Here is a 13,176-nt window from a genome sequence, read left to right on the forward strand (position 1 = left end):
TCCCATAATGCTCTCTGTATCTTGTTTGGTCATAAATTCTTCCTTTATCCACAAAACTGACAGGTAAAAATTTTTGTGCTCCCCTAATTTGCTTATAATAGCAGTCTTTATGTCTAAATCATCAATGTTCAAGTCCTGAATCCAAGCCTCTAAATTACAGGTCCACTGTTCTGTGATGTTTAAAAAAGTTCCAGAGACCTAGCTTCTGGGTAATTTAATCATTTTATTAATAAGGTCAGCACTTTTATTAGTAAAAGAATGGTCATTTGGCCATCTCTCTTAGTCCAAAGACCATTCATGGCAGGAGGCTCATGGTTTATATGCCCATGGAAGAACAGGTGTTCCTGAGGGTGCCAATCAACTCTGACTGGTTAACAATTCATGAGAAAATGAATATTATCATGTGAGGGTGGGCTATATTACAATGAGGGTCTTGGAGTACTCGACTTGGGTCACCCAAATCTTGGTCAAAGAGACTTAACTATTTCGATGTCATCTGTCTGACAAAAGGGAGGAGCCACATTTTCCGAGACCTGAGTAAACACAATGAACAGGAATGTACCTGTTAGCCTAAACTTAGAATTTCTTTTACTGTCTGATCAGATCTTGGCCCGGATAAATCTTTGCCTAAGATTTCCTACACTGGTTGATTTCTGGATGAGGAAGTAGAAAAGGGGGAAAACCTTGGTTTGGAGTCAATAGTTAGTTATTAATATGAGAGAAATAATCATTTTTCACAGTTCTTATTGCTATTCCACATGGCCTAGGCCCAGTCAAGGCCTGGCAAAGGTGTAGCTGCCCTTGGTGTTTATGGGAAATGTAACTGTTCACACACACACACACACACACACACACACACACACACAGACATACACATACTTGGGTAGGAGTTGGAGGAGATAGAGACACACATGGATATACAATTTTCTCTCATTCACAGACTTTTAATAGGTCGATCTGGGGCCATAGGTCCCAAATACACTTCAGGCCAAGAGCATCTTTGGGTCTTTTCTTCTAATGGGGTAGGAGGAGAAGAGGCATCTCCTCAACACCAAGGAACCTACATGGAAAGGAGGGTGAGAGTGAAGGGGTCTGGTTGCCTAGGCCTTCAGGGAGAACAGATCCGTTGGCCTGGATGTGGGAGGGAGTAAAGGGGCCGAAAGACTGGACATCTGAGTCTGAGAGGCTAAAGGAGATGGAAACTTGGCTCCAGGATCAGGACACTCATTACCTTAACTCAGGATCCTACCATGGAGTCTTTCACAGAGGTTGTGGGTCCTGGGTGTGAGCTTGGGTAGTCTGGAGGGCCTGAGAGAAAGAGGGGAGCTGGAGCTAGGTCACTGAGTCCTTAAAGAGGATGGCATTAGGAACAAGGATGTCCTGCTCTCTGAAGGAGATAGGGGTTTGGGGAGAGATGATTTGGTCTCAGAGACAAATGAGCATTGGAGGGAAGGGATGCCTAGAGTTCTAGGAGGAATTATGAGGGATACTCGGGACCTTGAGGAAGCAAGGGACAGAGGCTTAGAACTTTGGATTTTCTTACCTGGAGGTCGGAATCTGACCCTGGAATGTCTGTTGGGTGAGTTCTAGAGCCTGTGGGTAGAGAGCTCCCTGGTATGGGGTGGGGGACAAAAGTCTCCTCTGGCACATTGGACTGGCCAGGATTCATGAGCCTGGTATGGCCTGAGGCCTTTGTGGATGGGTAAGATGAAGCAATTCTGCACTGATGGGGTGAAGTTCTGTGGAGTGGTTAGGACAAGGCTCTGGGGGAGGCTTTGTTGGAGGGGGCTTTTGAGGTCTTCTTGGACTGATCAGATGAAGTCTTGGTGGATGGGCAGCGTGAGGCCTCCTTTGAGCGGTTGGTGGAGTCTGGAGTATACAGTGCAAGTGAGACAGCAGTGGATGCGAGGGACTGATTGGAGGGTGACTTGTCTGGGGCCTTGACCTCCTAATCAGCTGAGGCCTTAATGGGGTATGCCTTGGAGTCCTTGGTCAACTGGTCAGGTGAGGTCTTGGCAGTTGGATGGAATGAGGATTTCTTGGAGAGTTTGGAGGAAGTTTTGGTAAACAGGTGGAATGCAGATTTCTTGGAGTGTTTGGATGAGGTTTTGGTAGATGCGTGAGGTTTTGGTAGGAGGTGTGAGGCCTCCTTTGAGCGGTTGGTGGAGTCTGGAGTGGACAGTGCAAGTGAGACAGCAGTAGATGCGAGGGACTGATCAGGGGGTGACATGTCTGTGGCTTTGACCGCCGGGTCAGCTGAGGCCTTAATGGGGTGTGCCTTTGAGTCCTTGGTAAAGTGGTCAGGTAAGGCCTTGGTGAATGGGTGGAAGGCAGACTTCTTGGAGTGTTTGGAGGAGGCTTTGGTGGACTGTTCAGGTATGGCCTTAGTGGAGCCTGAGGGCTCTGGAGTCTTGGCAGAGGGGGAGGGCTCTGGGACCTTGGGGGAGGGGGAAGGCTCTGGAGCCTTGGGGGAGGGGGAGGGCTCTGGGGTCTTGGAGGAGGGCTTGGACTCTTGGACCTTGGGGGAGGGGGAGGGCTTGGACTCTTGGATCTTGGGGGAGGGGGAAAGCTCTGGGGCCTTGGGGGAGGGGGAAGGCTCTGGGGTCTTGGGGGAGGGCTTGGATTCTTGGACCTTGGGGGAGGGGGAAGGCTCTGGGGCCTTGGGGGAGGGGGAGGGTTCTGGGGCTTTGGGGGAGGGGGAGGGCTCTGGAGCTTTGGGGGAGGGGGAGGGCTCTGGGGCCTTGGGGGAGGGGGAGGGCTCTGGGGCCTTGATAAAATGGTCAGGTGAGCCCTCAGGGGGTGGGTAGAGTGAGGCCTTGGTGGAAAGGTGGGACATTTTGGTGGACTCATAGGGTTCTAGCAAGTAGGGTGTGGGCTTGGGCTGGGCCTGCTTTTCAGTCAGCAAGGACTCATCCTCTTGCTGTGCAAACCCCACATGGGGTAACTCTGCTGCTTCCTCAGTCTCTGTGATGACCTTGGCCTGCTTTAAGTTCAACCTGGAACTACAAGATCATACATATCCCCTGTTATTGCTGGCATATCTCCAGGATATACACCACCTGACTCTTGTTGGGGGGGCGGGGGGGGGGCAGGGCAGTGTCTTCCAAATGACTTAAAAGTATAGAATCTCAAAGTTGGAAAGGATCTTTGAGATCCCTGAGTCCAAACTGCCTTTGAATACTTCCAACGATGGGGAGATCACTACTTAAGTCTGTCTTTTCTCAAGGACCCACCAGGTTCCAGGCATATTGGAGGTGAATGGGTCCTCAACAAACCCACTATTCTGGGTCTCCCTTTGGATACCTCCAGTGATGGGAAAATCATTACGTACTTGGAAAGTACTTTCCTTGGGAACTTTTCAGATGTGGTAGTCTTATGCAGGACCTCATGCTGTAAATCTTGGGGCTGGGCCCAGACATGGCTGAGGGAGCTGGCCCAGGCCGGGGCATTGGAGAGGACATTAGGACTTTTGAACCAGTCACGTCTATGTGGGTGGACGTTTTCCCAAGTCATGGAAAAACCTATTTGGGCCTGGGAGCCCGAGTACAGGTATGTGCTTGAAGAGTCTGAAGAGTGAAAGATTTTCTTGGACGGTCGGCGGGAGCCCAGCCAGGAAGATGAGGTCTGGCAGGGAACCACACAGGGCTCCATTCTGGAGGGCCCTGAACTTGAAGTCATTGGGGTGGATACTTTGGAGGCCTGGGGAGACCAGAGGGAGGAGGTTGTGAGTCCCTCAGGGATCTGGTGTCCTAAGCCCCTGACTCCCTCCCCTGTCCTCCCAGGCCTAAGGACCCCAGTCTCCTGGCTGCTAGCCCAAGGGCCTCCCAGTACCTTGGGCCGATTCAGGGTGCTGGAGATGATGCTGAAGAGGGTCCAGATAGTGACAGTGGACTGCCCTGAGGAAGGGAAACAGGACCAGCTTAGGGCCCCTGCAAGGCCTGGGGGAGCCAGAGAGCTGGGAATCCAGGCCAGTCCCTTACCTTCCTCTCCCACTCGCATCCTAGAAGTATCCATCCTGGGGTGTTTATGGCCTGGTCTATAGAAGCACTTCTATCGGACTCCAGGGTCCCAGCCTCTCAAGGGCCTAGGCATCCTGAAGCCCTGCTCTTGGCCCCAGCCCACAGGGACCCAATGGCTTTACCCCCAAATTGATCACATTCCTCCCTAGCCCTGCCAGGGAACCAGACCCACCCCCCCCTTTCCCTATTCCCTGAGGCACCCTGGGGTCCAGGCCCACTTTCTCTCTTCTCCTTTCCAGCCTGGGGGCTCCAGCTGGGTCATGAAGGGGAAGGAGTCACCAACTGCTCTCGACATCACCTCCTGGAGGTGGGGGAAGCCATCCGGTCAGAGGAGGGCCCAGGACATGTCACTGTTTTGTCCCAGGACCAGCCCAGGCCCCCCCATCCCACTACCTTGGCCTTCAGTGTTGTGGACCCTGTAGAGATAAGGGCAGCAGGCTCAGAGACCAAGAGAGACAAGAGCACAGACATTCAGAGACAGAAATTGGCTCAGGCCCAGTTAGAGACAGCCAGGGAGGGACAGAGATGCAGAGCATGGAGAGATGGGCGAGTGGGGTGATGTGGAGGAGGAAAGCAGAGGTAGAAGATTCTCTCACCAGCTTGGTACATCTTCTGGGTCCTGGCCTGGGGGAGAATGAAGAGCAGAGGTTACAGAGGAGAGACCATATGGGCCCAAGCAAGCAGATTGCCTGACACCTCTTCCCTCAGGGACCTGGCAGTTGGAATTCCCCAGCCTCCTCCTCTGGAAGGGACTAAGCCTCCTTCACCTTTCTGAGGGATCCAGGGGCCCTGATCCCTCAGGGATCCCAGTATTCAGGACCCAGCCTTCTCCTCTGGAAGGGAACAAGACATATGGCCTCCCCAGACTCCACTTCTCTAAGGGATCCAGGTACCCCGATCCCTCAGGGATCCCAGTATTCAGGGCATTAGCTCCCTCACAATTCAAGGACTTGGGTTGGGGTAGGGGCAGGGCTGGGAAATGGGAAGAGAGCTCAGTTTAGGCTGGCTACAGTTGCCAAGGTCCCAGGCATCTCTCCACACCTCACCTTGCTGGCTGGGGACAGCAGCCTGGGGTGGTGGGCCTGGGGGGCCCAGGCTGGCACAGGCCCTTGAAGCAGATAGACCAGGTATCTCCAGCGATTGAAAAGGAGGCAGCCCTCCCGCTGGTCAGCATCCAGTCGCAGGTAAAAGCTGCGGCCTGAAGCCAAGCGGAGCTTCAGCCTCCAGCTAGCCACGTTGTGGACGAACAATCGGGCTAGATGCGTGGGCAGCAGCCTGCAGGGAGCACAGGGTGAGGGAGGCAGGTGTGCAGGAGGAGAGGGCCAGGGAACTAGAGGTCAGGGACAGGGCCATGCTGGCTTACCTGGTGAGCTCCAGTTCCTTGTGCCTCTTGTTTCCGACTGGCCGGGCAAGCAGGATAAGGTCCGGGAGCAGGAGACCAGGGGTGGAGGATGCCACACCCATTGTCACGGGGTTCTCCTTCTTGTGCAGAAAAACGGCCTCCCCCCGGTTTGTCACCTACAGAGGGTGGGCCAGAGAGGCTGGGAAGCACCCTCCGGGACCATTCCCCACCCCTGCCAAGAGCCTGCTTGGGAAGGACTGGAAAAAGCCCATGCTTTCAATGCTCAGCTATCATCTCACCCACCCTGCCCTCCCAGGGGGCACCTGCAGGAAGTCGCTCTCAAACATTGGCAGCAGCGGCCCCAGGGGAAGGTACTCGCCCTCCATTATGGTTCTCTGCAGATGGCCCAGCAGCGGGACCCATGGCTGAAAGGAGCGCTCCACATCATTCAGGAACAGCCTTCTGTGCAGAACAGCTGAGATCCAGGAGGAAGCAGGGCAGAGGTGGGGCCTGGGTAGAGCTCATGCACCCCTTGACCCACAACCAGCTCCAGCTGCCCAGGGACTCAGGCATCTCAAGCCCCTTGGCTCCTAGCTCTTGACCTCACCTGGTGAGGAGACCAGGGGCATCATTGATGCCAGTGGATCTGGGTGTCTCTAAGGAGGATCGGGGCCCCTGGAACTGGGGGATCTGTCAGGGGAGTGTCAGGATACTCCCTGTGGGTGGGGAGGATGGGCCATGGCGTTCTGGGAGTGCTGGCTGGCCAGCAGGCTTGGCGTCTCTCTGGAACCTGGACCCTGAGCTAAGAAGTGGGAATCTGCCTTTGTGACCTCACAGGTCAGGAGGGTCAAGGAACTTCGTGGGCCCCCAGCCCTAAGTGGGGAGTTGAGAGACAGCATTCCCTGGACCCCATCCATGGGGGGGTGGGCAAGGAGGAGGTGAGCAAAAGAAAGCTGTTCGGCCTGAGGAGGACCAGGCTAAGGGCAGGGTGGGGAACGGGGGCAGAGAATAGCATCTCAGCTATGGGAGGGGCTGGAACTCTAGAGGGACTAGACCCCAGAAAGCAGAGCCAAGACCATGGGGCTATTTAGGCTTGATAGGAGAACTTCTTGTTGGTGGGTGGCCACTTATGGCATGTCTTAGGGCTGAAGTTGGGTGCCCACCTGTCAGGTGCATTATATTACAGGAGCCCGGTGCTGGGCTTGAAGTTGGATGCGGCAAAGGGAGACAGGAGACCTGGGCCCTGAGGGGACAGGGAGGAAGCAATGCTGGGCACCATTGTCCATTCAAGGGGTGCCAGAGTAGGAATGGGAGAGGACATCTGGGCTTGGATTGTAGGGACTGAGAAGCTGAGCCCCAAGGCTCTGGGGGGCCCTCTGAGGTTTTTGAGCAAGGGATGAATGGAGCTGGAGCTTGGGGTGGTAATAGTGACTCTGGGGGCCTCAAAAGAGGCTGGCCTCCCTCTCAAGGTCCCTCCTCTGCTTTCCAGGGAAACCTCAGAGAGACGTTGGTCTCCCCTAAAGATGGCCTCCAAAGACCCAGGCTGCAGGTTGTTTCCCTCCCAGAGGGGCCTTCAGGCTAGGCCCCTCTCTGCTAGAAATTCTCCCGAGGGAGAAGGTGCTCTCTGCCTCTGGAAATGCGGGCCTCAGGCTGCCCCTAGCTTCCCGTTGAAAGTGAGAGGGTTAGGTTATTGGCAGCTAAGTGTTGCAGTGGTTAGGGAGCTGGGCTTGGACTCTGGAGGATCCAAGTTCAAATATGGCCTCAGACATTTACTCAGATTGCAAGTCATTTATCCCGGGTTGCCTTCTCTACCCCCCACCCCCAAAGTAAGAGGGTTAGAGCTGATCCTGAGAACCCACTGAACTCTGCACATCTGTGGTTCTTTGGTGAGTGGCCCTGCTAGGTGGCTTAGGCGGAGCTCAGGTGTCCTTCTGAATCCTTAATCCCAGGAAGACCTACTGGACATAGTCTGGCCAGGCCTTGGATCCTCAGTGCCAGGATCTAGTCTGGGATCTCCTTCCTCCCCACCTTCTTGCTCCCAGTGATCAGGCCCTGCTGGGGCCCCAAATCTGCCACCCAGACCATCATCATCGATGGGCCAAAGCTGTCGAATTTGAAGCCAGGAGGGACATGTGTTCAAATATTACCTCTCTTGGACCCACTCCCACCCACTATTGGATAAAGGACCAATTCCTGCCCACCCAGCACTTCTCTCAAGCTGTCCATTGTTGTTAACCCGGGCCTTTCTGGCCTAGTCATACAGGTGCACGCAGGCCAGGTTTGAAGAATGATGTCAGCGAAGGTGGCCCCCATATCTGGGTCACCCCTTCAGCCCCTCCCCCCGTCTGATTCACCCCTTCCCCCATGTCTGCTTCACCCCTGTTCCCCATGTCTGCTTAAGCCCCTCCCCCAGCCTGCTTAACCCCTCCCCCAGTCTACTTCACCCCCTCCCCCAAGATGCTGATGGATGGCATCCCACCCCAATCCCTCAATCTAGAGAGAAGATGCCAATTTTTATTGATCCAACTTTATCTCTTGCATTTCTTTTGTACAAAACACAAGAAGAAATACGTACAATAAATAGGTGCCAAAGTTAGGGCTGGGGCTGGTTGGAGGGCCCAAAGAAAAGTGATAATTTAAATAACTTAGAGGTGGGCAAGGAACAGGAGACCAGAGAGGGGAGGCTGACCCCTCTCAGCCATCAAGACGTCGGAGCCTCTCCCCTCGCAGGGGCCCACAGGGGGGGCCTGCCTCCTCCCGTCTCAGGGACCCCAGCATCCTCCCAATAAATAGTTATAAAGAGAAGGCATTGCTGTCCAAGGTCCTGTAAAGTTGGGGTGTGGAAGGGGTGGAAAGGGAAGGGGGGGACTACTCTGAGGGGGCCCAGAGCATATGGGCCCAGCTCTGGAGAGCCTCAGGCTCCCTTGGGACCCCACTCTCTGAGCCCCCAATAAATAAATAAATAAAGGAGGGTATTAAGGGAGGCCCAGACCCCCACATCAAGGCCCAAACTTCTCCTCTCCCCTTGGGGGAGGTCAGAGCCGAGCCTTCAGCAGCAGCAAGCCCCTGACAGCCCAGTCCAGGGTGAGGTGGAGCCCCCCCAGCACAGCGTGGGCTGCCTGGATTCCCCCCCAGGCTGACCCTGGTGGGGCCAGAGGTGGTGCTGGGGCCTCCGGTGGAGGCTTAGGCAGAGCAAAACGAGCCATCTGTGAGGAAAAGAATGAACACAGGTCAACAAGCCAAAAGACAGGGATTTGTTTGGGGTGGGGGGAAGGCCTCATAGGGCCCTGGGATCAGGATTTCCTGTTCTCTGGTTTTAAGCCTGGAAACTGGAGGGTCCCCTAGGACATATTTACTGGGTTCTGAGTTAGGAATGCCTGCATCCACTGTCAGCCTCCTGGGGTAGAGGTAACCGGTTCCATACTTTCAGGGTCGGGGATGCCTGGGTCTATGATCTCAAGATCTAGAATGGCTGGCGATGGGGGATGGAGGGTTTTTAGGTTTGTGACTTCATATCCTTGGTTAGTGGTTCCCAACTTCCCAGGCATAGGACCTGAGTCAGAGGAACCCCCAGGGTCTCAGACCTCTGGGGTCACTGCCTCTGGTCCCTAAGCCAGAGGGCTAAGGGGTCTCAAAGACTAGACCAGGGGTCCACAAGTCCATGGTTTAGGGGCTCAAGAGGGGCTTCCCTGGGTTTATGGTCTCCAGGCCTGGGTTGGAGATTCAAGGGTATACTCTCTCAAGGGCCAAGAAGATTCTTGGGTCTACGGGTTCATGTTCCTGAGAATCAGGGTGGGTCATTGATGAGGGTCTCTAGGGTCAGTAATCTCAGGTTCCTGATTGCAGCTCTAGGCCTCTGGTCTCAGGCCTGGGATAAGGGGCCCTGCTAAGGGTGGGGGCAGTATGGCCTGAGATCCTTTGGAATCATGTTCTTTGGGTCTGAGGTGAGGGTGAGCCAGGTCCCTGGAACCTCCCTCTGTCCCAGGCTGTCAAAGGGGCTGCATAGGGGTCCCTGGGCCCTACCAAGACTTGCAGCCTCTTGAGCAGACGGTCCAGTCGAACTTGCAAAGCCCCCAGCTCCGGATCCAGGCTCCGAAGGGCTGGGCCCCCTGCTCGTCGGAGCCAGTGTACATGCCAGAGGTAGCAGAGAAGGTCAGTCCGCAAGCGGGTCAGCACACTGGGGAGCTTGTGGAGGGGGGACACACTGTCAGCGGCCTTTATCCTGGCTCCGACCCCCCTCATTCTTATTTGAGCCTACTTACCTGCAGGGCCCCCATTGCCCCAAAGCTCATCCCAGGAGTCGGCAAGGAATCCAAGCTGTGGTCTCCCTCTGCTGGGAATTTGGCTTTCTGGGGGGGGGTAGGAAGGAAATGAGGAGGGGGATCGTTGGGGACCCTCTCCCTCATCGTTCCTGATTCAGGATACCCCTCTCATCTCCTCTGCCTCCCACTGGCACCCTACCTCCCCATCTGCCTTTGCAAGGCTCTTCCAGCTGACTCTCTACCCTCCCCTAGCTTCTGTTTGTCTGTGTCTCAATCGCTAGGTCTCCCCCCACCCCCAGCATCTTTCTGCAGCATCTCTTCCACACTCTCCCCACTCATCCCTTTCTGTCTCTCCCTGCTTTTTAGTCTCTCCCCACTTGTCTCGCTTTTCTGCCAACCAAGCAGCCATCTCTGGTTCTCCATCTCTGTTCCTAAACGGCTCCACAGGCTCCTCACCCACCTGCGTGTCTCACTGGCTTCCCATCCTCCTCTTCCGCTCCTCTCTGGCCACCTCAGCTCTGCCTCTCGGTCCTTGAGTGTTTCCTTGGCAACCTGTTTCTGTCTGCCTAACTCTGGCCCTGGGATACCACCCTCAAACGCAGTCTCTCTCCTCTCTCTCTCTCTCTCTCTCTCTCTCGCTCTCGCTCTCCCTCCCCCTCCCCTTCTCTGTCTCTCTGTCTCTGTCTCTCTCCTCCCCTCCCCTCCTCTTCTCTTCTCTTCTCTTCTCTTCTCTTCTCTTCTCTTCTCTTCTCTTCTCTCTCTCTCTCTCTCTCTCTGCGTCTGCGTCTGCCTCGCTGTGTCTGTCTCTCTTCCTCCCCCTGTCTAGCTCTTCTTTTGCGTTTGCCGACCCACCTCTCAGTCTCTGGGTGTCTCTGTGTCTCCCGCCCCACCTCTCTGGGTCTCGGGGCCTCCTGCTTTCTTTCCTAGGCAAGCAGAGATGGGGAGGGTAGAGGAGGGGAGGAGAGAAGAGAAAGGGGGCGGGGTCTCACCAGCTGAGCCGCTAGCTGCCGGGTGTCTCGCAGCAGCCCCCGGGTGAGGAGCACGGCGCTGTCCAGCTCAGCTCGGGATTCCCCTGGGCCGGGGACAGGGGCGCCCCGGGGAGACCCAGGTGGCAGTGGGGGTGCTGAGGCCCCAGCTCGGCTGGGCCACAGGCTTAGCACGGCCAGGACTACGCGGCACAAACCTGGGGGAAGGAAACAGCCACGGGGAGAGATGGGGGAAAGGCAGAGATCAGGAGAGGGCAACCAGGACTCCTGGGACTTTGGAGCTAGGGCGGGGGGGGGGGGGGCGGTGGAAGCTGGGGCCCTGAGGGGGAGGACTGGGGATCAGGCTTCCTCCCCTCCTCCCTCGAAGGCAGGGGCCCCGCCCAGCAGAGCAGACGCGGCCCGGGGCAAGCAGACGGGCCGGGCGTCTCCCTCCGCCCCCGGACGCCGGAATCCCGGCCCTAAGGCGGTGGGGGGGTGGGGAGGCGCAGGCCACGACCTGCCCCCCGCTCCCCCCAATCCGCAGACACCCACACCCCTGGCCCCCCAGGAATCCAGGACCAGCGGGGAGATCCAGTCGGGAGCAAGATCTCCCGGTGTCTGTCTCTGTTTCTGATTATTCCTGTCTCCCTGTCTCTCTGTGTCTCTGTCTCTGCCCGAGTCCCACCCCCGGCCCGGGCCCTAGACACAGACTGCGGGGGCAGCGGCCCGGCGCCCGCCCCCCTCAACAGCCCGAGGCGCGGGCTCAGCTGCCTCCACACACCGTAGGAGAGGCGCAGAAAAGTGGGGAGACAGACGCTGGGAGAAAGAGACGCGGGAGGCAGAAACTCAGAGACATGGGCACATAGAAAGACTGAAGAAGAGAGGGAGATAGAGGCGAGAAACTGACAGACCAAACTAATACGGAATACGAGACACGCAACTGACAGAGACGGAGATCGAGAGGCTAGACCCAGAGATAGGGCAAAAGCCAGCAGGTCCAAGTCAAGGTCGTGGAAAGGTAAAGGGACCGAGCTACTGAGACAGAACTGGGAGACCTGAGAGACACCTAGTGAGAGGGACAGCTAGAAAGTGGGAAGAAACAGAACCTGGGACTCCCCCCCCACTCCCATTCCCTAGCCCTAGGCTCAGCCCTGGGGGAACCCCCACCCCCTCATGCCCAATGTAGCCAATCAGAGGCTCCCCCACAGCCCAGCCTCCTTCCCCTCCCATCTCCTCCCCTTTCCCTGTCACCCTGATTCTCTCTGCTCTATCTCTGGGTCTTTCTGGCTGGGCCTCCTTGGGTCTGTCTCTGTCTTCGCTGGGTGACTGGCCACTTTTCTCCAGCTCCTCTGGCCTCTGCTCTCTGTGCCTTGCTCTGCTGTCGGGGTCTCCTTATATCTGTTTTGCTGCCTGTGCCCTCTTCCTCTCTCCACCTTCTCTTGGCTCTGGGTCTCCCTACATCCCAGGGTCCTTCCTGGGTCTCCCTTCCTCCCTGCATCAATCTCTGTCTCTCTCCCTTCACCTCTCAGTTTCTCTCTCCCTCTTCCTTGCCTGCTCCCATTAGGCCTTCCACTTTTTTCTTTCACCTTTCTGTACCTGTCTCCGTGTCTCCGGCTTCACTCTTCTCTATCTCATTCATTCATCTCCCTCTAGCCTGTCTCTCTCCACCCCTCTCTGACTCCCTCTCTTTGATTCTCCCTCTCTGTGTGCTTTCCACCCTCTGCCCAGGGTCCCTCCCTTTCTCCCTCCCTCTGCCCCACTCCCTATGAACTTGAGGGAACTTACTGTCCATATCCCCAAACTCAGGCTGGGGTTGGGCTCCGGGCTCCGTCCCCAGGGACGGGTGGGGAGGGGGTATCTTGGTCTTAACCCCTCCCTGGCCAGGTCAGCCCAGTGAGCCTCACTTTGGTATCAGGGGACCCTGGGGTCAGGCAGGCCAGATCGAGGTGGGGGGAGGCATGTGGCAGCGTGTTGGGTTGGATTGCCTGTGTGTGTGTGTGTGTGTGTGTGTGTGTGTGTGTGTGTGAGAGAGAGAGAGAGAGAGAGAGAGAGAGAAGAGGGAGTGTGTGTGTGTGTGAGAGAGAAAGAGAGAGAGGGAGGGAGTGTGAGAGAAGGAGAGAGAGAGAGAGTTGGGGAGTAAAGGAGTATGTGAGTGAGGCCGGGGGGTTATATAGGGGGCTGGGACCAGGCTCAGCCGGGTAGGGGCTGGGGCAGGGGCCAGGGCCTAGCCACCGCCCGCTCGGGAGGGGAGGGAAGGAGGGGGGAGGGAGGGGAGCCTGACACATCCTGACTCACTCTCCCCAGCCCCAGCCCCGGCCCGGCCTGAGCAGGAGCAGGGGGGAGGAGGGAGAAGGGGGGGAGGCTGAGCTGTGATACATGGGGGGCCCGAAGGGGACCCACTGAGCTCATCATCATTCCCTCCCTCCCACCACTGAGCCAGAGACAGTGAGGACACTAGGGGAGAAGATGGTGGGAAGAGACACACTGAAGCATTGAGAGACACAGAGCTGGGAATGGGAGGGAGGGAGCTGCCCAGACACATTGGAGAGAACAGACCAAGGAAGACTGAGGTAGATGGAGAACAGAAG

General features: G+C 56.5%; 2 protein-coding genes across 4 annotated transcripts; both read right to left on the minus strand.

Moving 5' to 3' along the window:
- Nucleotides 1-929: 929 nt before the first annotated feature.
- FAM71E2 (family with sequence similarity 71 member E2) lies at nt 930-6,145 on the minus strand. Its single transcript, XM_036743236.1, has 13 exons — nt 5,969-6,145; nt 5,685-5,836; nt 5,383-5,537; nt 5,066-5,294; nt 4,616-4,643; nt 4,413-4,435; nt 4,238-4,320; nt 3,981-4,036; nt 3,832-3,896; nt 3,332-3,699; nt 1,544-3,002; nt 1,232-1,308; nt 930-1,060 (listed from the first exon to the last, which is right to left on the minus strand). Exons 1-11 carry the CDS (start codon nt 5,991-5,993, stop codon nt 1,949-1,951), a joined length of 2,238 nt encoding a protein of 745 aa, XP_036599131.1. The 5' UTR covers nt 5,994-6,145; the 3' UTR covers nt 930-1,060; nt 1,232-1,308; nt 1,544-1,948.
- Nucleotides 6,146-7,854: 1,709 nt separating this feature from the next.
- On the minus strand, nt 7,855-12,380 carry IL11 (interleukin 11). Of its 3 annotated transcripts, XM_036746774.1 has the most exons (5): nt 12,374-12,380; nt 10,613-10,806; nt 9,624-9,710; nt 9,385-9,546; nt 7,855-8,567 (listed from the first exon to the last, which is right to left on the minus strand). In XM_036746774.1, the coding sequence occupies exons 1-5, from the start codon at nt 12,378-12,380 to the stop codon at nt 8,397-8,399; spliced, it is 621 nt and encodes a 206-aa protein (XP_036602669.1). In that variant the 3' UTR covers nt 7,855-8,396. The 3 variants fall into 3 exon arrangements, with proteins under 3 accessions (XP_036602669.1, XP_036602671.1, XP_036602670.1); XM_036746776.1 differs by lacking the exons at nt 10,613-10,806; nt 12,374-12,380 and adding an exon at nt 10,476-10,562; XM_036746775.1 differs by lacking the exons at nt 10,613-10,806; nt 12,374-12,380 and adding an exon at nt 10,084-10,125 and having other exon boundaries at nt 7,886-8,567.
- Between the last annotated feature and the right edge of the window lie 796 nt (nt 12,381-13,176).

This window comes from Trichosurus vulpecula, chromosome 2 (genome assembly GCF_011100635.1).
Source record: "Trichosurus vulpecula isolate mTriVul1 chromosome 2, mTriVul1.pri, whole genome shotgun sequence".
NCBI classification, from domain to species: domain Eukaryota; kingdom Metazoa; phylum Chordata; class Mammalia; order Diprotodontia; family Phalangeridae; genus Trichosurus; species Trichosurus vulpecula.

Coding starts and splice junctions, on each gene's coding strand:
- FAM71E2 (XM_036743236.1), bottom strand. CDS start 5,993: ATGATGCCCCTGGTCTCCTCACCAG. Junction 4,436..4,615: donor CCAGAAGATGTACCAAGCTG/GTGAGAGAATCT, acceptor TTATCTCTACAG/GGTCCACAACACTGAAGGCC. Junction 3,003..3,331: donor CCAAGGAAAGTACTTTCCAA/GTACGTAATGAT, acceptor ATGATCTTGTAG/TTCCAGGTTGAACTTAAAGC.
- IL11 (XM_036746774.1), bottom strand. Junction 9,547..9,623: donor GGGCAATGGGGGCCCTGCAG/GTAAGTAGGCTC, acceptor CCCCTCCACAAG/CTCCCCAGTGTGCTGACCCG. Junction 8,568..9,384: donor TCAAGAGGCTGCAAGTCTTG/GTAGGGCCCAGG, acceptor TTTTCCTCACAG/ATGGCTCGTTTTGCTCTGCC.